This window comes from Ictalurus furcatus, chromosome 6, assembly GCF_023375685.1.
Source record: "Ictalurus furcatus strain D&B chromosome 6, Billie_1.0, whole genome shotgun sequence".
Lineage (NCBI taxonomy): Eukaryota > Metazoa > Chordata > Actinopteri > Siluriformes > Ictaluridae > Ictalurus > Ictalurus furcatus.
Window position 1 is genome coordinate 6,100,308 of NC_071260.1, and position 24,494 is coordinate 6,124,801.

Below are 24,494 nucleotides of genomic sequence, written 5' to 3' on the forward strand. Positions count from 1 at the left end.
CAAATTTTCTATGGGATTTAGGTCAGGGCTTTGTGATGGGCACTCCAATACTTTGACTTTATTGTCTTTAAGTCATTTTGTTACACCATGTTGGCATTCTCATGTGACCTACAATTTAAAAAGAGCCGGTGTGCTGCCTTCTGCCATTTTTGATTGACAGCCCTTCTGAACCAGTTCCCTTGCCTTATAGCAAGTGTCCATTGCTGCCATCTATTTTCTGACGTTCACCAGTCTAGAACTGCAACAATTAATCCATAAAATCGATAATAATCGATTATGAAAATCATTGTCAACGAATCCACGGACCCCTAGTGGTCAGTGGTGTAATTGCAGGGGGTCCATAGGAAAGTTTAAAAAATGTTTAAATAATATTATATATTTTTTTGTTAAATGTATCAAAACATATTTAAATTAGATGTTTTAAAATTAATCAATATGGGTATTCCCGTGCGTTCACAAATATCACTTTAGTTGAGCTGACGATTGTTCATTGATGGATTTCTTTTAAATTTATTTACAAATGAAATGATAATTTGTAAAAACCTATGAGTGGTAGACAAGTTAGAGTGGCTCATTGATGGATAAAATAAACAAAAGATAATTCGGCAAGTCAAGTTAAATGTCACACCAACAATAAAAAATGACCCTTTTCCAGTGAAACACTAACACAACATGATGCCGCCATCCCCATACTTCACATTTGGAACTTACATTATAAGCCTCACCTTTTATCCTCTTTACATAGCGCTGATCAATATGGCCAATTACAGTTAAAATTTTTGTATACATTTGTATACATTTCACTGCATGGAGATGAACTGTATGAATATTACATTTACATTTATGGCATTTGGCAGATGCCCTTATCCAGAGCGACTTACATTTATCTCATTCATACAACTGAGCATTTAAGGGTTAAGGGCCCAGCAGTATCAGCTTGGTAGTGCTGGGATTTTTAGACCTTCCGATCAGTAGTACAACATCTTAACCCCTGAGGTACCACTGCCCCACTATAGACTAACCGCTATTTTTAGAGCAGCACAAATGCGGGTTCAGCATATATAACCTAGTTCATTTTCCACGTTCATAACTTTCAAGTATGGATGAAGGATGGATTTTAAACTAATGTATGTTGTTATTCATTTAAATGTATTTGGTGTTTAAAGTTAAAAGGTGATAAAGTTAATAGGGCCCTGGGAAAATGAGTCCTGACTACATAAAACCTTTGGAAATATTTACTTAACATGGGGAACATAGGACCCTGGGAACATAGGAATGACCCTCATTTGATATAGCTAGCTAGGCAACTGTCTGATAACATCTGTTACTGTAATGTTATCTAATGTTGGCAAATCAGTTGCTCATACTTGAGGAAGCTATAACTAATAGTTAAATCAGAGATTGGGGGCTAAGCCACTTACCTCTTCCAACCCTAGCAATACCCCTGGACTAGGCATACAAATATGAACTTGCTCTGGGTATCCATGTTTTTATGAGCTGAAGCACTGGGACACTTTTAGATCAGAACTCAGGAAAACCGACTTGGAATTTTCTGAATTCCGAGTACAATTGATTAACCTCTGTACATACTGAATAGTTTATATTCATTTACATTACTCAGTCCGTACAGGATTATGCGGAGTATTTTTATGATTGTTGCGGCCAAAAATGCCTGATTTTGCTGACTTTTTGCAAAATTTTATTTTTTTTGTAGAAAACTACATGAATTGTCAAAACTGCATTTGCATGAAATTGTTGTGCACGGTCTTTCGCAGTGATGTTTGTTGATAAATGAGACCTTTTAGCTGTACTCATGTTTGACACACGAAAAGGGTTTTGACTGAATGGCGTTGTGATGACATCACATGACGTGTCTTGGCCCAAAATTACTGCAGAAAATCTGCAGTAATTTGGAAAAAATTGCAAGCTCCTCAGAATATTGCAGAGTTTACTTGATTTTGTGTTAATTTCTGCGATCGTAAAAAAAAAAAAAGCAAAATCCTGGAGAGAACAATTATACCACTGGCTAAATTCTTCTTTTCATAACTTGCTGCTTTTCATCTTTACATCTAATCACCGCTCATGCACCAAGCCAGACTGATCTTCTACCATAATTAATAATTTGTTTAATTAAATCATGTATTAAGTGACTTTTTCCACCTTGTACCCAGTATTCCCGGGTATGGGGTCCGGATCCACCGCGACACTGACCAGGATAAACCGGTTACTGTAGATGAATGAACGACGCTAGACCTGTAGCTATACGTGCCTCTACACTCCAGCCCAGCTGGGGCGCTAATGCGCCATCAAATGGGGAAAACCTCATAGAAGTGGAAGAAGAAGAAGAAGTCCAATTACTGTCCATTTGGTTCTGTTCAATAGGTGGCGATGTTGCCGAACATGTTTGTGTTTGCAAAACAAAGAAGAAGAAAAAACACCATTTAGCATTTCGCTGTATCGTTACCGGTTAGCAGAAACATTGACATTGTGTTTTGTGTGAAGTTTCTTGAAGATGCCAGTGGCAGTCATGCTGGGAGAACATTACGAGAAGCTTCTGGAGCAGTGTGAGACTCAGGAGCTGGAGGTAAAACGGAGCGGATAGAAGACTGGTGTGATAGAAGGCTAGTGAAGTGGCTTAGCATTGAGTTTAGTCCAGTTACACAGGCTGCGATTAGCATTAACTATATATTAACAGTGTGCAACTTCACTGTCATTACAGAGACAGACAGAGCTGGTGATATAACGGACTTTTATTCGATTAAGAAATAAACCAGTTGATTAAACTGCATGCAACTTATGCTTACTCTGGAGAAGACACTAGTTGAGTTACTGAACAGTGAGTGTGTAATATGGAAAATAAAATGCACATGTTTTTCAGTTTTCATTCTCATGCAGAGGGAATGTGGAGCTACAAAAGATAGACCTTACATATTTAAAAATGTTCACTCAGTCATTACTCTAAGTCCGTGAACATGAGAGTGACAGACATTACATATAGGCAATAGTACAACACAATAAACAATACAGTAAATAAATGGTACAAAACCAAAATTATTTTGTGAAAGTACTATTGTACTGATCTTGCAAAATGTAAATAGTCCTGAACAGCAGTGTGAATATTTGGGAAATATGATGTCCCTCTAGTAAAGTGACAGCGCAGTGGTCTGAGTAGCAGAGTGAAGTGAAATGTAATGAAATAGTCGTAATTTGTTTAGAAGAATATCCTGTAGGAGGTAACTGTTCATGAATCCGGTATACTTGGCCCTAGCCTTCTTCTAGACAGAACATGATCAGTCCATGGGAAGGATGAGAGAAATCCTGGTCCTTGCTTATACACAACTCAGTGTAGTTGTCCTTGATGACAGCAAAACGTGAGCTAGTACAACGGTGATAAAAATAGACACATCATGAGTTTTCATGACGCTTCACTTTGTGTGCATTTTCATCACCGGTTTAGTAAATAGGCTATAACATGGACACTATGGTCACAAAAGTGAGTACACCCCTCACATTTTTGTAAATATTTGATTATATCTTTTAATGTGACAACACTGAAGAAATGACACTTTGCTACATTGTAAAGTAGTGAGTGTACAGCTTGTATAACAGTGTAAATTTGCTGTCCCCTCAAAATAACTCAACACACAGCCATTAATGTCTAAACCACTGGCAACAAAAGTGAGTACACCCCTAAGTGAAAATGTCCAAACTGGGCCCAAAGTGTCAATATTTTGTTTGGCCACCATTATTTTCCAGCACTGCCTTAACCCTCTTGGGCATGGAGTTCACCAGAGCTTCACAGGTTGCCACTGGATTCCTCTTCCACTCCTCCATGACGACATCACGGAGCTGGTGGATGTTAGAGACCTTAGGCCCAGTCTCCGAAGGGAGGGGATCATGCTCTGCTTCAGTATGTCACAGTACATGTTGGCATTCATGTTTCCCTCAATGAACTGTACCTCCCCAGTGCCGGCAGCACTCATGCAGCCCCAGACCATGACACTCCCACCACCATGCTTGACTGTAGGCAAGACACACTTGTCTTCGTACTCCTCACCCGGTTGCCACCACACACGCTTGACACCATCTGAACCAAATAAGTTTATCTTGCTCTCATCAGACCACAGGTTCCAGTAATCCATGTCCTTAGTCTGCTTGTCTTCAGCAAACTGTTTGCAGGCTTTCTTGTGCATCATCTGTAGAAGAGGCTTCCTTCTGGGACGACAGCCATGCAGACCAATTTGATGCAGTGTGTGGCGTATTGTCTGAGCACTGACAGGCTGACCCCCACCCCATCAACCTCTGCAGCAATGCTGGCAGCACTCATACGTCTATTTCCCAAAGACAACCTCTGTATATGATGCTGAGCATGTGCACTCAACTTCTTTGGTCGACCATGGCGAGGCCTGTTCTGAGTGGAACCTGTCCTGTTAAACCGCTGTATGGTCTTGGCCACCGTGCTGCAGCTCAGTGTCAGGATCTTGGCAATCTTCGTATAGCCTAGGCCATCTTTATGTAGAGCAACAATTCTTTTTTTCAGATCCTCAGAGAGTTCTTCCATGAGGTGCCATGTTGAACTTCCAGTGACCAGTATGAGGGAGTGTGAGAGCGATGACACCAAATTTAACACACCTGCTCCCCATTCACACCTGAGACCTTGTAACACTAACAAGTCACATGACACCGGGGAGGGGAAAATGGCTAATTGGGCCCAATTTGGACATTTTCACTTAGGGGTGTACTCACTTTTGTTGCCAGCGGTTTAGACATTAATGGCTGTGTGTTGAGTTATTTTGAGGGGACAGTAAATTTACACCGTTACACAAGCTGTACACTCATTACTTTACATTGTAGCAAAGTGTCATTTCTTCAGTGCTGTCACATTAAAAGATATAATCAAATATTTACAAAAATGTGAGGGGAGTACTCACTTTTGTGAGACACTGTACCTGTTGTGTCTTTATATAATAACAAACATGCATTTCCATTGCGGTCACATTTTTTAAATTAATTCAATAAGATTTTCAGTACATCTGTAAAATATGTAAACTCTTGTGTCCTGTCACTGACCGGAGAAAAGTTTAATTGCAGTAGAAAATTATACTTCATTACATATAGGGCTGCAAGTAATGATTATTTTGATAATTGATTAATCTGTCAATTATTTCTTTGATTAGTTGATTTCACATTCTGCCCAATGTTGTCCTTCAAACATTGTGCGAATTGAAGGCTATGAAAAAGGTATTAAATGTATTTATGTGGACTGTGCTATATATTGTGTAAAGGATTTTTAGTAAAATATTAACATTATATTTTGAAAACAAAAAAAACAACTGATTGTCCACAAGCTTTAAATCAGAAGTTAAATCACTATTAAAAATGCTAAAAAGAAGAAAAACAAAAGCACAAACTAAGTGTTAACTGGGAAGAGGTTGAATGTTCTGCAGTAATATACATCCCTTCATTTGAACACAGGAACATGTTCCTTTATTCTAGAAATGTATGACACTTCTTACATTTATACACAATTAAATGTTATAACCCCATTACAGTTACTGCTCTCATTAAAAAAAAAAAAACCCATTACTTTAGTTTCTAAATATCGCATCAAACAACATATTTGATCAAAATGAATATTTTAGTCATTCTCCTGTTTTGGACAACCTTGATCGTGCACTTTTCCCTCAGCAGCTCACACTGTGACCTCTGCTGTTTTTCAGATGTGTTTAATTCATTGAAATGCGTTTTTCACCCTTGTGAAGTGACGTCACTGACAGGGGTTATACACAGTGATGTCACAGACCCAACTCATCCATAATGAAATTTGTTGTTGATTATTTTAATTATTGATTTGATGTTAAAGCCATAATTACATCAGATTAAACATATTTTTCCTCCTTGTCTTAGCAGTTAACCAATTTGATTGTTATGGATATTTGATTATAATTAAAATTATTCAGAAGTCACACCCTTTCTATTTTAGAAATAGCACTTTACTAACGATACAATTATTGAAGGATTTGTGGTTAATTTTGACTGAATATTTAATAGTGTCCCAAACGTTATATAATGGCTGTATGTCTGTAGGGTTATATAGATGAAAATAATCTCTTGATTTTTGAAAGACATTTAATTGCAGTTTACTGTCTGTAAATCCTGTAATCATCTATTTGTTGGGGTGTAACGATACGCTCCAGTCACCATTTGATTCCATTCAACATACTGGCTTCATGATTAGATTCAGTTCAATTTTCATAATATATTGAAGAAAAATTAAACTTCTTTTTTATTCTGAACCAGATACAATGCAAAAGAATGCCCATTTCTGTTTGTATAAAGCTAAATAAATCAAATGTTAATATTAACAGAAGTTTAAGGTAGTAAACAAAATGTACTACAGGTTCACCATATGATAAAAATAAAAAAATTCAAGTATAAATTCTATTTAGAAAACAAAGTCTTGGACCTGGGGAAAATGGTTGACTGATTGACTAATGAGCTCCAAAGCAGCACATGAGTCATAATTTTAACCGTAAATAGAGCTCCAAAGTTGGCTAAAATGTCAGATTTCCATGGAACCTTTCTCAAGCACTGTAGATTACAGAAGCATGGGGACAGTGTTGTTTGAAAGCGACTGAAGAGCTTTTTAAAACTGTTATAACATGGTCGTGTAACCATATAAAGTATAATATGTATCAGTTGTTGTGAAGTGATTGATAGTTCTGGATTACAAGTGTGGATTATCTCACAGGCTCTCCATGACAGAATGCAATCATAAACACTCAAACCATGCAAAAATCTAAAATAAGAAAAAAGCTTTGGTATTATTAGCTACTAGTTGTTTGATTGTTTTATTTGTATTGAAACTGATTATTAATAATTAGACTGATTATACAGCAGTGCTCTGAAAACACCATGCCATGTTTTTATCATTTAAATTGTCTAAACAATTTAAAAATGTATGCATTTCCCACATCTCTGTCCAAAATATTTCCTGACATTTGATATTGCATAAAATCTGCTACTTACTGTTGCAGGCTCCAGGTGGCATTGCAACTCCACAAGTGTATTCCCAGTTACTGGTCCTCTACCTGCTGCATAATGATATGTGAGTGCATTATTATTATTGTTGTTGTTGTTGTTGTTATTATGATGATGATGATGATGATGATTATTATTATTACTATTACAACTCCACAGGAACAATGCCAGGTATCTTTGGAAGCGGATTCCACAAGCAATCAAAACGGTAACACTCATAGTTGTCCTAATGAGAACATTTTCTAGTGTAAATGGTGAATGAATAAATATGAGACCAAAATCATTTGTTTATTTATTTATAAATAAATATATATATATATATATATATATATATATATATATATATATATATATATATATATATATATATAATATTAGTTAATAATTTATTTCTGAATGTATGCCTAAATTTATTTAGGTGGTTGTGTACACATTTATTTATGCATTTCACCCTCCAGTATAATGTAGACTATACCTACTAGCTACAGGTTACTCATAGCTCTATGCCATGTATTTACTGTCATATGCTTGAGAAGCTTACTGAGTTGTGCTCTGTATTTAAATCTGTAAAAAGTGACTGTCCACAATGTCATTCAACTCTCTCCACCTATCATCTTCTCACTACGCTCTGATAAATATCATCCAATAACTTCTATAAAACATATCTGTACTAAAGAAAAATGTTGGGAGAGTTTCTAACATGACAGAAACTCTGGTCTGACAGGAGACAACTTATAAAACACGTTAGAAAAATTAGACGTGTTAACGACGTGATGGTTTGGATGGAGGTAAAACATGTGTGCTTCGCTTTTCATTGAAACTGAGTTTATCCACAGTATATACAGCCTCTGGTTTATCACATGTGTGGTATGCCATTTTATTTTGTCCCAGATGATCAAATTGGTGATTTGGTATTTATTACAGTGCCACATTGATGCAGTGATTAACACTGGAAGTGGTAAAGTGAAAAGCCCTTAGTTTGATGTATGCATGTTATATTATTTATACAATGACCTGTTATGTTTTACATTATTCTTTAAACCTGTAATCCATTGTGGTTGACCTCTACAGGAACATATATTTTAGTTTTCATATTTAGTACAATAGAAAACATAATTATTGTTTCTAAAAAAAAATAAAATAAAAATCTAATGTGTTTGCATGTTCAAACAAACAAAAATGGCAATTATTGTGTTTCAGAACTGTAATCAGCACGTGTCTAATGCCAAGTAGTATACACTTTGGTCCACATGTGAAATTAAATAAAATAAAAATTTTAATTTCAGAAGCTTGGGCAGTATAATAAATCTGAATTGGATAAACAAATTGGAGGTCTGAGATGAACATAATCATTAAAATCATGTACAGAAACTGTTAATAACACTGTAAATAACAAAATATTGTTGAAATCTAATGAAATGTATTTGCACAGGCACACCCAGAACTGGCAGCTATTTGGGCGGTAGGACAGTGTATCTGGCAGCGAGATTTCCCAGGCATCTACAGTGCAATTGCTGCCCATCAGTGGTCTGAACCAATTCTTCCTGTAATGGAGTCTCTAAGAGGTACTTTTTCAGGCTGTCTCCATGTGACAGTGTCCATGTGACAGTATGTTGATTATGAGGACTTTGACACTACACACTAATACTAAAAAGAAATGCAAATGAACAATCTATAGATGTTTGCCTGGTTTGTTTATACCAATCAAAGTGACCTTTTGTACAGCCAAGTAGTACCAGCAGAATATGAAGGACTGTAAAGACAACACAATTTACTTAGAAATGTGACATGAGACAGTTACAGTGAACAAACATGTTAACATATTTATTAATTCTGGTTCCTTATGTTGGTTGGTGTGTTGATTAGTATAAAATGTACTACATGAGAAGCACCACTGAAACCATTTTCCAACACTTTTTGTTTTATTTTGCCACACATTAATTTTTTGTATTTGATTTATGATAATGAAAATAGGACATGGTACGATTTGCCAGAAGCTTCTTTATCCAATTGTGACAATTTTGTGTTCAGCAATGAAGGAAAATAGCATAACAGGTCTTAAGACTAAATCTTAAAATACTTAAATTGTAACTATCAAGTATTATAGGCATTAAGAACAATTTCCTGTGGTTTGCTGTAACTTTTAGCTAATGCTATTGTGTTTATTAGAGATTCCTGCAGTATAAAATAACAATGTTTGACTTACAGATTTATGTTTGTTTGAGACATTCTTTAACTGCCTCAATCTGAGAGTGATAAGTACCAAGTTCAGTTTCCTAAGGCCACAATTCATTATATCTCCACAAAATTAGTAAATTATTATTATTACAGCAAACAGTGTCATTGTCAGTGTATTTACATCATAATTTAGAACCAAATGAACAGGTTAATGAGAATCAAGGGCAGCATATTTACTGTATGATTTCTTAACCTATCTGCATGTCTTTTGAAAGCTTTCAGTGCTTGGAAAAGATTTCATTAGTTTTGCTGAAGCTATCACATACATACACAAATGTGCACATGGAAATTAGTAGGAGGCAAATAGCCATAGTCATGATCTATAACCTTGTGCTACGCTATTACTTCATGTTATATACGCAACTAAACATTCATATTTTCATAACATTTTTGCATATATAGTTAAAGTCAAAAGAGACTAAAGATATTCAGTTTTAGTTTTTCCACACAAAACCACTTTTCCTGTTACCATACATTTCCTGTGTCAATTAGTTAATCTTTATTACCATAAAAGGTAAATTAAAAAAAATAACTGAGACCGAATTTTCAGCTTTTATTTACTACAATGCTGTGAAAAAGTGTTTGCCCCATCCTGATTTCTTCTGTTTTTGTGTATATCTCATACAAAATAGTTTTAGATCTTCAAACAAAATATAACATAAAAAAGGCAACCTGAGTAAATACACAATATAGTTTTTATTTTTTTAATTTTAAGTTATCCAACACCTATCACCAATGTGAAACACTAATTGCCCCCTTAAACTTAAAATTTGGTTGTGTCACCTTTAGCAGTAATAACTGCAACCAAATGCTTCAGATAACTGGAGATCAGTCTTTCACATCACTGTGGTGGAATTTTGGCCCACTCTTCTTTGCAGAACTTCTTTAGTTCAGCCACACTGGAGGGTTTTCGAGCATGAACTACCCTTTTAAGGTTCTGCCACAGCATCTCAAATTGTTCAAGTCAGGATTTGAACCTCCAAAACCTTAACTGTGATTTTTTTGAGCCATTCAGAGGTGGACTTACTCCTATACTTTAGATCATTGTCTTGTTGCATAATCCACTTGCGCTTGAGTTTCAACTTACAGACTGAAGACCGGACATTCTCCTTTAGGATTTTCTGGTAGAGAGCAAAATTCATGTTTCCCTCAATTATTGCAAGTGGCCCAGGCCCTGAAGCAGCAAAGCATCCACACACTAGCACACCGCCACCACCATGCTTGACCATAGGTATGATGTCCTTTTTGTGAAATTTTGTGTTTGGTTTATGCCAGATGTAATGGGACCCCTGTCTTCCAAATAGTTCCACTTTTGACTCATCAGTCCACAGAACATCCTCCCAAAATATTTGAGGATCATGAATGTGTGTTTTGGCAAAATTCCGAAGAGCTTTAATGTTCTTCTGGGTTAGCAGTGGTTTTTGCCTCGTGTCTTTCTGATAATGCAGTCATGAACAGTGACATACATTGATGCAAGCGAGGCCTGTAGGTCCTTTAATGTTGTCCTTGGCTCTTATGTGACTTCCTGGATGAGTAGCTGCTATGCTCTTGGAGGAATTTTGGAAGGTCGGCCACTTCTGGGAAGATTCACTACTGTGCCGAATTTTTCCATTTGGAGATAATGGCTCTCACTGTGGTCCTTTGGAATCCCAGAACCTTTGAAATAGCTTTGTAACCCAGACTAGAGATGCACCCATGTATCGGCTGATAATCACTATTTTTCCCGCTATCGGCCGATAGTTTAAAAGCATCCAATGATCAGGGCTGATTATATCCTTTCAATCAAAAGAGGGCGGGAAAACGCATAGATTTCGTGCTGTGTGTAAAGATGATGTCTCTTGATGTGTCTTTGTCTCTTGAATGATGACAAAACTACAGTTTGTAATGTCTGCGCCGCTAAAATTTTACACCCGAAGGGAGCAGCAGTGAAATGGGAATTTTGGCGTTGAGTCAAATTTTTCCCCCCACGCTGCTTGTAATTAATTAAAGAGCCAGTACACCGTTGAAAGATTTAAATGAAGATGTGTTGACAAAAAAGTAGTATATATTGCACAGAAAAATATATTTGTAGAGTAGTTTTTCAAATCCAGTTAAAGTTAATGAATTAATATCATCAAAAAAAAAAGTTTATATTATGCTACCATATATATTATATATTATATATTACCAGTTTGATGTCAATGATGAAGTAGAAATGCTTTTGTTTGTGGTGAGTGAATGTGAGCCTAATAGGTGTTTTTTTTTTTTTTAGAATTCACTCACTTAATTCTGTTAATATGAATTAATAACATTCAATAAGTTATGAAATCTTACTTTAATCATCAGAATTTAGTTCATGTGTTAATCTTAATTAGAGTAACGTGTTTTCTGTTTGAGACCAGTTATTGTGAAACAACTTGTTGAAATGGACAGAATAAAGATTTTATTTGCATTTCTTTCAGAATTGTGGAATTAATTATTATTAATTTAAAAGAAGGCAGAAAAGGCAGAACTATCGGTATTGGTTATCGCTATCAGCCGATATCACTCTGAATAATTGTTTATTGGTATCGGCTGAGAAGTTTATATCGGTGCATCTCTAGCAAAAAAGGCACTGGTTCTAAAGGTATGCCCTTAAATACTGCCACGTGTGCGCTCACAATTGTCACTCCTAATTACTAAGTACATAAATGTATAATGTAAATGTAAAAACGAGAGAGAGCCAAACTGATGTATGTAAAAATTTGATCCAGTGGAATTCTGATATAGTGAGATAAAGTTGAAATAAATCTGTCTCGAGTCAATTTTAAAATGACCTTTGATGTGAACATAGTAAATGCCCTAATTGACTTGCCAAAAGGAATGTATAATAATATGAAATATGTGAAGTTGTGAAAAACTGAAACTGAATATCTTTAGCCTCAGTGTATGTAAACCTTTGGCCTCAACTGTATCCATTATGCACAAAATCCTATTGCACATTCAGTTACATATATTTCTTGTGTTTTTTCATATTGCACTTAATTTTTTTTCATATTTATGTTCTTCACTCGATCTGTATCTACCCATCTATTTCACTGTATGCAGTAGGCTTGTGAGATCTTGTGTAATATGCAATCACCTAACTATTGTACTTCCATGACCTCTATCACTGAGCCACGTACAAATTACACCATTACAGAAAAAACAAAACCCAACAGAACCTGGTTGAGTTGGCTGTAGCCGCTAGTCCCTAGCATTAACATTTAGCCATTTTGTAATTATTATTATTGTTATTATTGTTATCGTTATTGACCTGTACTCAGGGTTGTAAATAAACATATCAAGTGAGTTAACAAACCACTATTACTGGTAGCCGATGCTAACTCCTAATTCCTGACCTCTAACCAGTAAAAACCAAATAAAATGCCTCCTCAACTTGGAATTCCTCCTCAAAAACCCAGTGTGGTCTCCTCAACTCAGTTTAGCAAGAGTTCAGCAAGTGATTTATAGTCAATGTGGCAGCACACAGCATCAGCAGTAAAGAAAGTAGCACTTCTTACCTTTAAATGACATACTGGATATACAATTATTTGCTTTTGTTCAATCAACATACAGACATATTAGCTTGTTAAATCTACAACAATGACTCTGACTATAAAAGATTATTTTTGAGTAGGACAAAATGCATCACTCATCACAATTAGCTGGCCAGCATGTTGCTAACCAAAGACAAACATGGAGGCATCTCTAAATGTTTGGCAAGTGAAGACATTCACTGCTTTATCAGTTTGGCAGCATGGACAGGGGAAATGACCATGCAGCAGAGGAAGATATTTTGTTGCTCTGCAGTCACACAACATGGGCTATTAAGTTCTGTGTATAGGACTACTGAATAGTTTAAAAGAAAGGCATATTATGAGATACAATACAATTCCTAATACCATTGTCAAGCGTCCCAAATATACATCACATGTTCTCAACCTTCACAGGAGAGTTTTTTTGTTTTTTTTTAACCAGCCACTTATTGTAGTTTTCTGCACATGAAACAGATTTAGTAGATATCTTTAAAATAGTAAATAAAACTAAACTGAAATTTAATTAGACTTTTTTCAATTTAGACCTTTAAGGAATTCTTTTGGAACCCATTTTACACCAGACCACAGTGTCACCTCATACAACATGCTGCCATGTTAATAAAAAGTGATCTTTACACCCAACATGGGTAGTGCACAGATTATAAATACAGTGCTGTGAAAAAGTATTTGCCCAAGATATATACACAAAAACATAAAAAATCAGGATCCTGATTTCTTCTGTTTTTGTTTATATTTCATACTAAATTGTTTCAGAAATTAAAACAAAACCTAAGATAAAACAAAGGCAGCCTGAGTAAAAACAAAATACAGTTTTTAATAAATGATAAATGGTAAAATGATAATGTCATTTAATGAAGCAAAAAAGTTATCCAATACCAACTGCACCTGTGTGAAAATGTATTTGTCCCCATAGATACTAATTCTACAAATCTATGAAACTGCATACATAAATACAGGGTTCAACTGGACTAGACACAACCAGGCCTGATTACTGCAAACCCTGTTCAATCAAATCAACACTTAAATAGAACTTTTTCAACATCATGAGGTTGGTGAAAAAGTCTTACCCAGTAACCCACTATGCCAAAATTGAAAGAAATTCCAGAAATGATGAGGAAGGTGGTGATTGAAATACATCAGTATGGGAAGGGTCACAAAGCTATTTCAAAGGCTCTGGGACTCCAAAGGACCATATCTCCATTATCTCCAAATGGAAAAACTCTGCACAGTAGTGAACCTTCCCAGAAGTGGCCGACCTTCCAAAATTCCTTCAAGAGCACAGCAACGACTCATCCAAGAAATCACAAAAGAGCCAAGGACAACACCAAAGGAACTACAGGCCTCTCTCGCATCAATAAAGGTCACTGTTCGTAACACCACTATCAGAAAGACACTGGGCAAAAATGGCATCCATGCATGAGTGGTAAGGTGAAAACCACTGCTAACCCAGATATTTCGGGAGGATGTTCTGTGAACTGATGAGTGGAAAGTGGAACTGGTGAGAAGACAGGGGTCCTGTTACATCTGGTGTAAACCAAACACAGAATTCCACAAAAAAAATCATACCTACGGTCAAGCATAGTGGTGGAAGTGTGATGGTGTGGGGATGCTTTGCTGCTTCAGGGCCTGGGCAACTTGCAGTAATTCAGTGAAAGATGAATTTTGCTCTCCACCAGAAAATCCTAAAGGAGAATGTCCGGTCTTCAGGCCGTAAGTTGAAACTCAAGCATAACTGGATTATTCAGCAAGACAATCAGTGCGTTTACATGAACAACAATAATCCACTCTTAACCCAATTAAGACCAAACTTTGATTAAGAAACTACCATGTAAACAGCAATTTTAAATTACCTTAATCTAATTAAGGTCATACTCGAAGTAAGCAATAATCGAATTAAGACAGGTGGAGTACTCCTGTTTTAGTCGCATTATGGACATGTATTACAGACATGTAAACACCTTAATCACATTATGAACGTCGTGTGAGCGTTTTCACCGCATTTTGCGACAGGACACGATCACACATGGCAGTTTTACATTTTACGGTGAACAAAAGAGTTCAGCTGCATCCCAAACCGCATACTTGCCTACTAGTGCCTACTGGCCTGTAGTGGGGAAAAATACATGTATCTCGGCTACTATTTAGACGGAAAGTATGCAGTTTGGGACGCAGCCCACGGCTTCAAGCAGTTGTCTATTAGCACGTATAAGACTCCGCCTGTCTTAATTTGATTATTGCTTACTTTGAGTATGACCTTAATTAGATTAAGGTAATTAAAAATTGCTGTTTACATGGTAGTTTCTTAATCAAAGTATGGTCTTAATCGGGTTAAGAGTGGATTATTGTTGTCCATGTAAACGCGATGAATGTTCCAAAGCATAGGAGGTAGTTCACCTCTGTATGGCTCAGAAAAAGCAAAATTCAAGTTTTGGAGTGGCCTAGTTAAAGTACTGCCAATTGAGATGCTGTGGCAGGACGTTAAACAGGCAGTTCATGCTCGAAAACCCTCCAAGAGTGGGCCAAAATTCCACCACAGTGCTGTGAAAGACTGATCTCCAGTTATCGGAAGCTTTTGGTTGCAGTTATTACTGCTAAAGGTGACACAACCAGATAAGTTTTAAGTTTAATGTGGCAGTTAGTGTTTCACATGGGTGATATGTGTTGGATCACTTTTTTCTTTTTTTCTCTTCGATAAATAAATAAATGAAAGCTGTATTCTGTTTTTACTCAGGTAGCGTTTGTTTTATGTTGTATTTCGTTTGAAGGTCTAAAACTATCTACTATGAGACATGTACAAAAACAGAAGAAAACAAATAAATTTTTCACAGCACTGTAAGTGTATTTTGTTCCATCGCACAGATGTGTTTTCTATCTAGAAAACCTACTGAATTTAGTTAAATAAAATTTTATTTATGTAGCACTTTTAACACTGGACATTATCACAAAGCAGGTTTATAGAAATCTGTATTCAGAATAAACAAATTAGAAAACTCAACATGACTCAAAAAGACAAGAGTAAGCTGTTCCTAATAAAGTGGACATAATGCGTATAATGTCTTAGTAATGCATTTTTAAGTAAATAAAGTATGCATCACATCATCAACTTCTATTACAATCAGCACATTGTTTTATGGTTTATCAAAGCTTACCAAATTAGCTCAAAGTAACTCTAAATGTGTTCCTTATATTCAGTTTCCTGCTTCCACTTGATGATTTTCAGTGCATTCTTCAGTAATCACAACGACCCAAAATAACCATAACTGTTTACTGAAAGATAAGCCTAATTGTGAGTACAAAGCTTGTATAGAAGTCTTGGGGAGTGTGGCCGAGTCATGTTAATCAAACTGTCTTGAACGTAACAGTTTACAGCAGCAGAGGGTGTTGTAAAACCAGTTCAAGTCTCTGGGGCATGTGCTTTGCAGCTGCTTTATTTGGGATTTGTTTTAGTTTGTTGTGCTTGTGCTGAACTTTGGGATTTTTATATGAATATCTGCTATCCATCAGTGTAAATGACAAACATGTTCTGACCTCCTGGAACCGTGCAAAGCTTTTCAGTCCTTCTGATCTTTACAAAGTTCAGTCCTTCTGCACTTTACAGTTATTTTACAACCAAAATATTTACATGGAGACTCTTATGAAGTGTGGGAGGTTATTTCTCATTTCAAGACTTGCAGATCCTACAGTGTCTCACTTTTGTTATAATGCATGTAAGCTTTCTGCCAGACTAGGTTTCCTGACAAATTAGGTAGACAAACACTTGGGAATGTGCTCAGCCTAGTTTTATGGGTGGGTGGGGTGGGGGAGGAATGTTACTAATTTCAGTAGAAGAGCAAAACATTTCTCTGAAACTTCTTTCTGAGCTAAGTGAAGGAATCACTTACACACACTATTCACTTGATCCCCATGTGCCTGCACTTGATTCACCCTAGCCAAGGCAAGAAGTTAAAAATAGTCCTTTGCTCATGTAGCAGTGTGTTCCCTATGTATATCTAGACATTAAAATGTTTTTTTTTTTCAAGAACAAATTTGATATTGGCCAGTTTGACATAGTATGAGGATATGCTAATATAACAAGTATCTGTTTTGCAGTATATTTTAAAATGATAATTTATACTGTTCAGTGAAATTTGATAGGTGGTCATAATACAATCTGTTTTTTCTTTATAGTAAAGATATCTAGTCAAAACATCTTCCATTGCTGTACAGTCAACAAAAGATGGTATATAACAAAAATTAATAGCTTTTGATTTTCATTACTTTTTAAAAATGTATTTAAATTTTAAGTTGTGCCTTCTCTTTAAAAAAAAAAAGGCAATGCTACAGTGCTACAATTTTAATTTTAACAAAGTAAACAGTTAAAAGTTCATTTGTAATGGTTATTATATTAACCATATGACAGACTTGGGTCCATGGCTCAACAGATGGGCCTTGTTTATCACTGCTCAAGTATTTAATCGTTCGGAATTTGTCACTGGAAAGGCTGAAGCTTTGTGTCCTGGAGTCTTAGAGGCATGTGACTTATGGTGGCTGTTGGGAGGTTAGGGGTGTTGCTTTTCCAAAAAGAGACTTAAAAACAAGCTGTGTGCCCTGATTGGTTGGTGGGATTGAGTGTCACGAGCAACAAGAGCATGGTATAAAACCTTTGGCTGCTGTGTTTCTGCAGAACTGACAGCTGATGGGACATGCCTGTGCTGTGTTGCCATAATTACTACAGACATTGCAGCCAGCATTAGACACCAGCGGTAGCTAAAATGGACATCCAGAGGACTGGCTCCCTGATGGGGTCACCTAATTCCATGGAAAGTCTGGAAAAACAACTTAGTTGCCCAATCTGTCTTGATATGTTCACCAAGCCTGTAGTGATCCTTCCCTGTCAACATAACCTGTGCCGTGGATGTGCTAGTGACCTTTACGACTCTCGAAACCCTTACAGATTTTCAGGTGGGGTGTTCAGGTGTCCAACATGTCGTTTTGAAGTGGTTCTTGATCGTCACGGTGTACATGGACTTCAAAGGAATCTTCTAGTAGAGAACATTATTGACCTTTACAAACAGCAGCAAGAAGGTGGTGGAACGACAGCAGCACCTGTAAAACTTAAAGTCTCCACTGAACCACTGTGTGAGGAGCATCAGGATGAAAAGATTAACATCTACTGTATGACCCACCAGATTCCCACTTGCTCAATGTGTAAAGTGTTTGGACAGCACAAGGATTGTGAAGTTTCCCCCCTTGCTAGCGTTTACCAGGCCCAAAAGGGAGAGATGAGCAATGCCATTGATGCTCTGGTTGCAGGCAATGGGCGACTGCAGGCCCTTCTAAACCAGATGGAAGAAGCTTGCAAAGCTGTTCAGGACAATGCCCAGCATGCTAAGCAAAGGCTAGGGGAGCGATTTGATGTTCTATATGTAGCTCTAGAGGAAAGAAAGAATGCCCTCTTGGAGCGTATTAGCAAAGAGCAGGATGAGAAGGTGGCAGCCTTACGAAAGCTAGCTAGACGTTATGGAGACCGCCTCCAAGCAGGCACAGAACTCACTGATACAGCAGTTCAGGCCCTTGAACAAAGCAGTGCTGCAGAGTTCCTGCAGACCTCAAAGGGTCTCATTGCACAGACAAAGGATGCAGCCAAGAGTTCCCTGGCTGAGGAAAGACCTGAACCTGGTTTTGAGAGGATGGACCATTTTACTCTTTTCACAGACCAAATTGAGACATTGTTGTCCAAGATTGACTTTGGAGCAGATGATGATGAAGAATATGAAGATGCAGAGGAAGAAGAAGAGGAGTGAACTGGACACATGGTGGTTAGAGTGTTAGAGTCTGTGAAGGAGAAGTGAAGGACAATGTCAAAAATGTTGCTAAATAATGTATGTTAACAGGTATTAGATGGTTTTACAGGGTGTGCTGCTAAGCTGTTTGAACACTGAAAACTACAAAGCAACATTGTTAGAGATGTAGTGCCATTTTATACTTTTTTTATAATGATAGTTTATATATTAGTTTCTATGTGAATAATATGCTGAGAGTACACTGTATTCTGAAATGAGTGGAAAACATGATCATACTGTTAATTTACTTGGATATGAAGCCAATACAGAACAATGTAAAATAAGTAAAATTTAAAATAAGACTGTGTAAGATTGTATAAGTCAGTTTTTGTGATTACTGTGGTTATTCTGCTGCATTATAATGAAATATTTAATAAAGCATTAAATTACATATACTTCTTAAACATAAATTTGATATCTAGATTAAATTTTATCATTGTTCTTTTTTATGTCTTCAAAATCAGTTGTGTGTTTGAGCTTTCTTTGCTTATGAAAGACTGCATGGCCTATTTTTAGGAGGCTTTGGAATAGTATGTCAGTGTAGGACAGATGACCAAGCTCCTATTTCTGCCCTCTGATTCTTCAGCAACTCATACTGCAAGTTAAAGAGGAATATTAAGCAACCAGATTCTTTGAGTCATGTTTTGCTAACACTGTGTGACTTGAGCTGAAATAATCCCCAGGCAACATGTTTTATAAAATGACCACTGAGCTGATCTGAGAGACAAAGCAAAACTCAGTCTTTTATCTTGTTGTATAAATCCAAATAGCTGCAACAAGCAAAGCAGTCTTAGCATATGTGTTACATATAGGCTATACATATGCATATTATGTTCCATTTTTTAAAAAATCTCCTTCTTTTGTTTATGAATCCATTTTGTGAAAAGAAGCAACCACTTTGTTTGTGATGTTAATAAGGCTGGGATGGGGTCTTGGAGGGAGACAGAGAGAAAAGTACTGAGTAGAGTGAGTTACCAAACATAAACCAACAAGGAGACAGAGGAACATGGTAAAGTACCTGGTAAAGCTCCTCCCTCTGTCATAGTTGCTTCATTGAGAAATTGAAATGTAGTGGCATATATATATATATATATATATATATATATATATATATATATATATATATATATATATATATATATATATATATATATATATAATATTTTTAAATGACATGTTTTAAATGAACATAAAAAAAGTTTATAAAATACAAGTAGACTCACACTGGGCAGAAATTTTTAAAATGTACTATATTGGTTAATGAATGGGGTTCAATTTGCAAACATATTCACACCTTGAATTTGACGTTCAGTCAATAAGGTCATTTGGTTTTGTGTTTTATCCCCATCTAGAGTCTACCCGCAGGAGGGCATATGGCCTTGTAGCCCAAGCATACACGTCAATCAGTGCAGATGACTTTGCCTCCTTTGTGGGATATTCCGTGGAAGAAGCTGTAAAGGGTAATATACAATTTAAAATCAAACCGGACATTCATTTAGATCCTCAGTATAAGTGTTCCAATAGCTAAAGAATATGTCAAATTGTTAAATGTTCAACAATAAAATGTTTGTATGTCTTTATACAATTAGACATTTACAAGCCACTCTTGGACTGTACTAACTCTATATTATCTAATAATATACATGTCGGCTTTAATTTGAATTCAAAGTGAACTCATTAATCATTTGGAAAAAAAATTAGCAGAATAGTATTCATACACATTTATGTTTGCCTGCGCTACAACCCACACTCATCCTTATAACAGTCCCATTTATTTTATTAATCCCACAGTAACTTTCCTTCATCCCATGTACTATGTGTTCTTGCTTGAGACATTGTGGGACATTATACAGTGAGGGAAAAAAGTATTTGATCCCCTGCTGATTTTGTATGTTTACCCACTGACAAAGAAATGATCAGTCTATAACTTTAATGGTAGATTTATTTGAACAGTGAGAGACAGAATAACAAAAAAAAAATCCATAAAAACGCACATCAAAAATGTTATAAATTGATTTGCATTTTAATGAGGGAAATAAGTATTTGACCCCTCTGCAAAACATGACTTAGTACTTGGTTTAAAAACCCTTGTTGGCAATCACAGAGGTCAGACGTTTCTTGTAGTTGGCCACCAGGTTTGCACACATCTCAGGAGGGATTTTGTCCCACTCCTCTTTGCAGATCTTCTCCAAATCATTAAGGTTTCGAGGCTGACGTTTGGCAACTCGAACCTTCAGCTCTCTCCACAGATTTTCTATGGGATTAAGGTCTGGAGACTGCCTAGGTCACTCCAGGACCTTAATGTGCTTCTTCTTGAGCCACTCCTTTGTTGCCTTGGCCATGTGTTTTGGGTCATTGTCATGCTGGAATATCCATCCACGACCCATTTTCAATGCCCTGTCTGAGGGAAGGAGGTTTTCACCCAAGATTTGACGGTACATGGCCCCGTCCATCGTCCCTTTGATGCGGTGAAGTTGTCCTGTCCCCTTAGCAGAAAAAAAACCCCAAAGCATAATGTTTCCACCTCCATGTTTGACGGTGGGGATGGTGTTCCAGGGGTCATAGGCAGCATTCCTCCTCCTCCAAACACGGCGAGTTGAGTTGATGCCAAAGAGCTCCATTTTGGTCTCATCTGACCTCAACGCTTTCACCCAGTTGTCCTCAGAATCATTCAGATGTTCATTGGCAAACTTCAGACGGGCATGTATATGTGTTTTCTTGAGCAGCGGACCTTGCGCGCGCTGCAGGATTTCAGTCCTTCACGGCGTAGTGTGTTACCAATTGTTTTCTTGGTGACTATGGTCCCAGCTGCCTTGAGATCATTGACAAGATCCTCCCGTGTAGTTCTGGGCTGATTCCTCACTGTTCTCATGATCAATGCAACTCCACGAGGTGAGATCTTGCATGGAGCCCCAGGCCGAGGGAGATTGACAGTTCTTTTGTGCTTCTTCCATTTGCGAATAATCGCACCAACTGTTGTCCCCTTCTCACCAAGCTGCTTGGCAATGGTCTTGTAGCCCATTCCAGACTTGTGTAGGTCTACAGTCTTGTCCCTGACATCCTTGGAGAGCTCTTTGGTCTTGGCCATGGTGGAGAGTTTGGAATATGACTGATTGATTGCTTCTGTGGACAGGTGTCTTTTATACAGGTAACAAACTGATATTAGGAGAACTCCCTTTAAGAGTGTGCTCCTAATCTCAGCTCGTTACCTGTATAAAAGACACCTGGGAGCCAGAAATCTTTCTGATTGAGAGGGGGTCAAATACTTTTTTCCCTCATTAAAATGCAAATTAATTTATAAAATTTTTGACATGCGTTTTTCTGGATTTTTTTGTTGTTATTCTGTCTCTCACTGTTCAAATACAACTACCATTAAAATTATAGACTGATCATTTCTTTGTCAGTGGGCAAACGTACAAAATCAGCAGGGGATCAAATACTTTTTTCCCTCACTGTATACTGATTATATAATGATCAAGAACTGTGTGTTTTAGTTCTTGCATGACATTGGTCACAAATTACAAGTCTTCGAAATACAGTCCCCTTAGAAACTATTATAACAGCAAGGACAATTCATTTGTTTTTGGTGTAGATTGAACACATTCGGGTTTGAGATTAAAAGATGAATATGAGAAGAGATTTTGGAATTTCAGCTTTAATGTCCTGGTATTTATATGTAGATATTTTAATCGACAGAACATAGCACATTTTGTATCACACACCCAATTTGTAGGCGAGCAAAGATATTGGGACGTGTGAGTGACGAGTGTTTCTTGTTACCCAGGTGTTTCCTGCTAGATTGAATGTTTAAGCAAGAAATAGCTCTGAACAGCTACTCTTGGTTTTAGCCTTCATTTTCACCTCTGAAGACTTCATTTGTTGTTAAAAAGGGTAAGCCAACATGAAGATCAGAGATGTCTATGGGAGAAAAGCAAGCCATTTTGAATCTGAGAAAAGAAGGGACAAACATTCAGAGGCGTTGCACAAACATTGGGTATAGCCCCTACAACAATTTGGAATGTCCTGAAAAAGAAAGAAACCACTGATGTACTGAAAAATAGACATATATAATGAAAAAGCATGAAAGGGTTTTCACAAAGTTCTGTAAAGGGATTTTTTAAAAAACTCTTTCTAGGAGCTTTAGATACAGGAAAACAGTAGATGCCTCATTAGCTGCCTTGATGTACTACAGTAGCTAGAAAGATTTCATCAGAAATCGATCGAGCTCTCTCTCTCTCTCTCTCTCTCTCTCTATCTATCTATCTATCTATCTATCTCCCTACTTGTTCTCTTTCTAAAGGTGTTATCAGTCATGGGTGGCAGGCGGACCCCAATGCCCGAATGATATTGCCACAGAAACCAGGTGGGGGCACTCTTTCATTTTGTTTAAAGAAAGAACTTTTCTTTTTGCCCCTTGTGTAGGTCTGAGTCATTTGCTTGTAATTTTCCAGTTATACTCCCCCCGCATTTAGAAAAACAAAATGTCTGTTGTCCATGGTAACCATATAAATTATTGCTCACGCACTTCTCTCCCTTATTCTTTGGTCTATGGTTTAATTTGATTCATCCTCTGCTGTTTTTTAACATAGTTAACACAGTTAATTTTACACACAGTTCAGCTAGATGTGTTTAGTCACATTATGTTCACATGTTTCTTTGCAGTAAAAGTTGTTAGAGAATGGGGAGATTTTATGAAATTTATATTCTCGTGTCAGGCTCATGCTCTCTTCTTTGCCGTTCTTTCTCTCCAGATCCACCCCCTGTCTCTTTGGTTCCAAACGAGCAACAGCTGGCCAGACTCACTGACTACGTGGCTTTCCTTGAGAACTGATCCCCCTACCCTTAACCCCCCTTTTCCATCTTCTCAGCTAAACAGTGTGAATTCAAAGGTCTTAAGTATGTTCTTCCTGTTTTTAACTGAGTGACATACAGGACTCTCCCAGATGCGAATCTTACACTATGCATGTGTTTCTTGAAGTTGGATTTGATTTTGCTGTTGTTTAACATACAATATTTGGCCCGTGCTCTTATTTGCCTGGATAAATATTAAATTATTATTTAGCATATCAAATCAATTTAAGTATTCCTTGAAATGTGCTTGGAACAATTTCTTGTCACAAATGTCACAAATTAATCACTAGACAGCTCATGATGGTTTCCATGTATTACAATGAATAATTTCTCCTTATATCCCATGCTATAAAGCGTAAAAGACTCTGTTGTGCATATTTTTACTTGATGCTAAAAGTGTATTATAAAGGCATAAAGAGTGCACATTTGAGAAAACAAACCATGCATGTGTCATACATATGTCATACATATGGGGTGTACATGCAACCGTGGAATATTAGCACTGTGCACTAGAAATAAATGGAATACAACTATGTTCAGTGCTGCATGTATTGAAATAAGGATTAATGTTTAATGTAATTGTGTTCACAGAACACCTAAAGACTGTATCTAAACTTTTTACTCCAACCTTCTTGAGAAAGTTCTCTTTTACCTGCTACACATCTGTGATTGTCATAGTTCTTGTTTTATTCTATTGCCAGTTGTTTTTTCAACAGGAATAAACACATAAAATGAACCGTCTCTGTTGATGAAGTACAATTGGTCATTCTACAGCCAGTATACAACCGGCTGTTGGTTTTTATCAAGTGGATTTCTTTTCCGAAGGGGGTTGGGGGTGGCTTGGACTTAACAAAAACATCTGGTGTTGGCAGGCAAAGGCTTTTACCACGTAAAATCTAGATCTGTTTTCATGTGATAGCAAAGGATTTACTTTGCTGGAGTTTTATGTGCAATTTCAACAGCAGCAAATGATAAAAGGAGAAAT

General features: G+C 36.8%; 2 protein-coding genes across 2 annotated transcripts; both read left to right on the forward strand.

Annotated features, from left to right (window-relative positions):
• Positions 1-2,371: 2,371 nt before the first annotated feature.
• Positions 2,372-24,250, forward strand: cops8 (COP9 signalosome subunit 8). Its single transcript, XM_053626323.1, has 7 exons — positions 2,372-2,584; positions 7,038-7,108; positions 7,201-7,249; positions 8,474-8,606; positions 20,011-20,118; positions 22,959-23,021; positions 23,410-24,250. Exons 1-7 carry the CDS (start codon positions 2,513-2,515, stop codon positions 23,487-23,489), a joined length of 576 nt encoding a protein of 191 aa, XP_053482298.1. The 5' UTR covers positions 2,372-2,512; the 3' UTR covers positions 23,490-24,250.
• trim63b (tripartite motif containing 63b) lies at positions 16,679-19,724 on the forward strand. Its single transcript, XM_053626322.1, has one exon. It carries the CDS (start codon positions 17,588-17,590, stop codon positions 18,617-18,619), a length of 1,032 nt encoding a protein of 343 aa, XP_053482297.1. The 5' UTR covers positions 16,679-17,587; the 3' UTR covers positions 18,620-19,724.
• Positions 24,251-24,494: the final 244 nt, after the last annotated feature.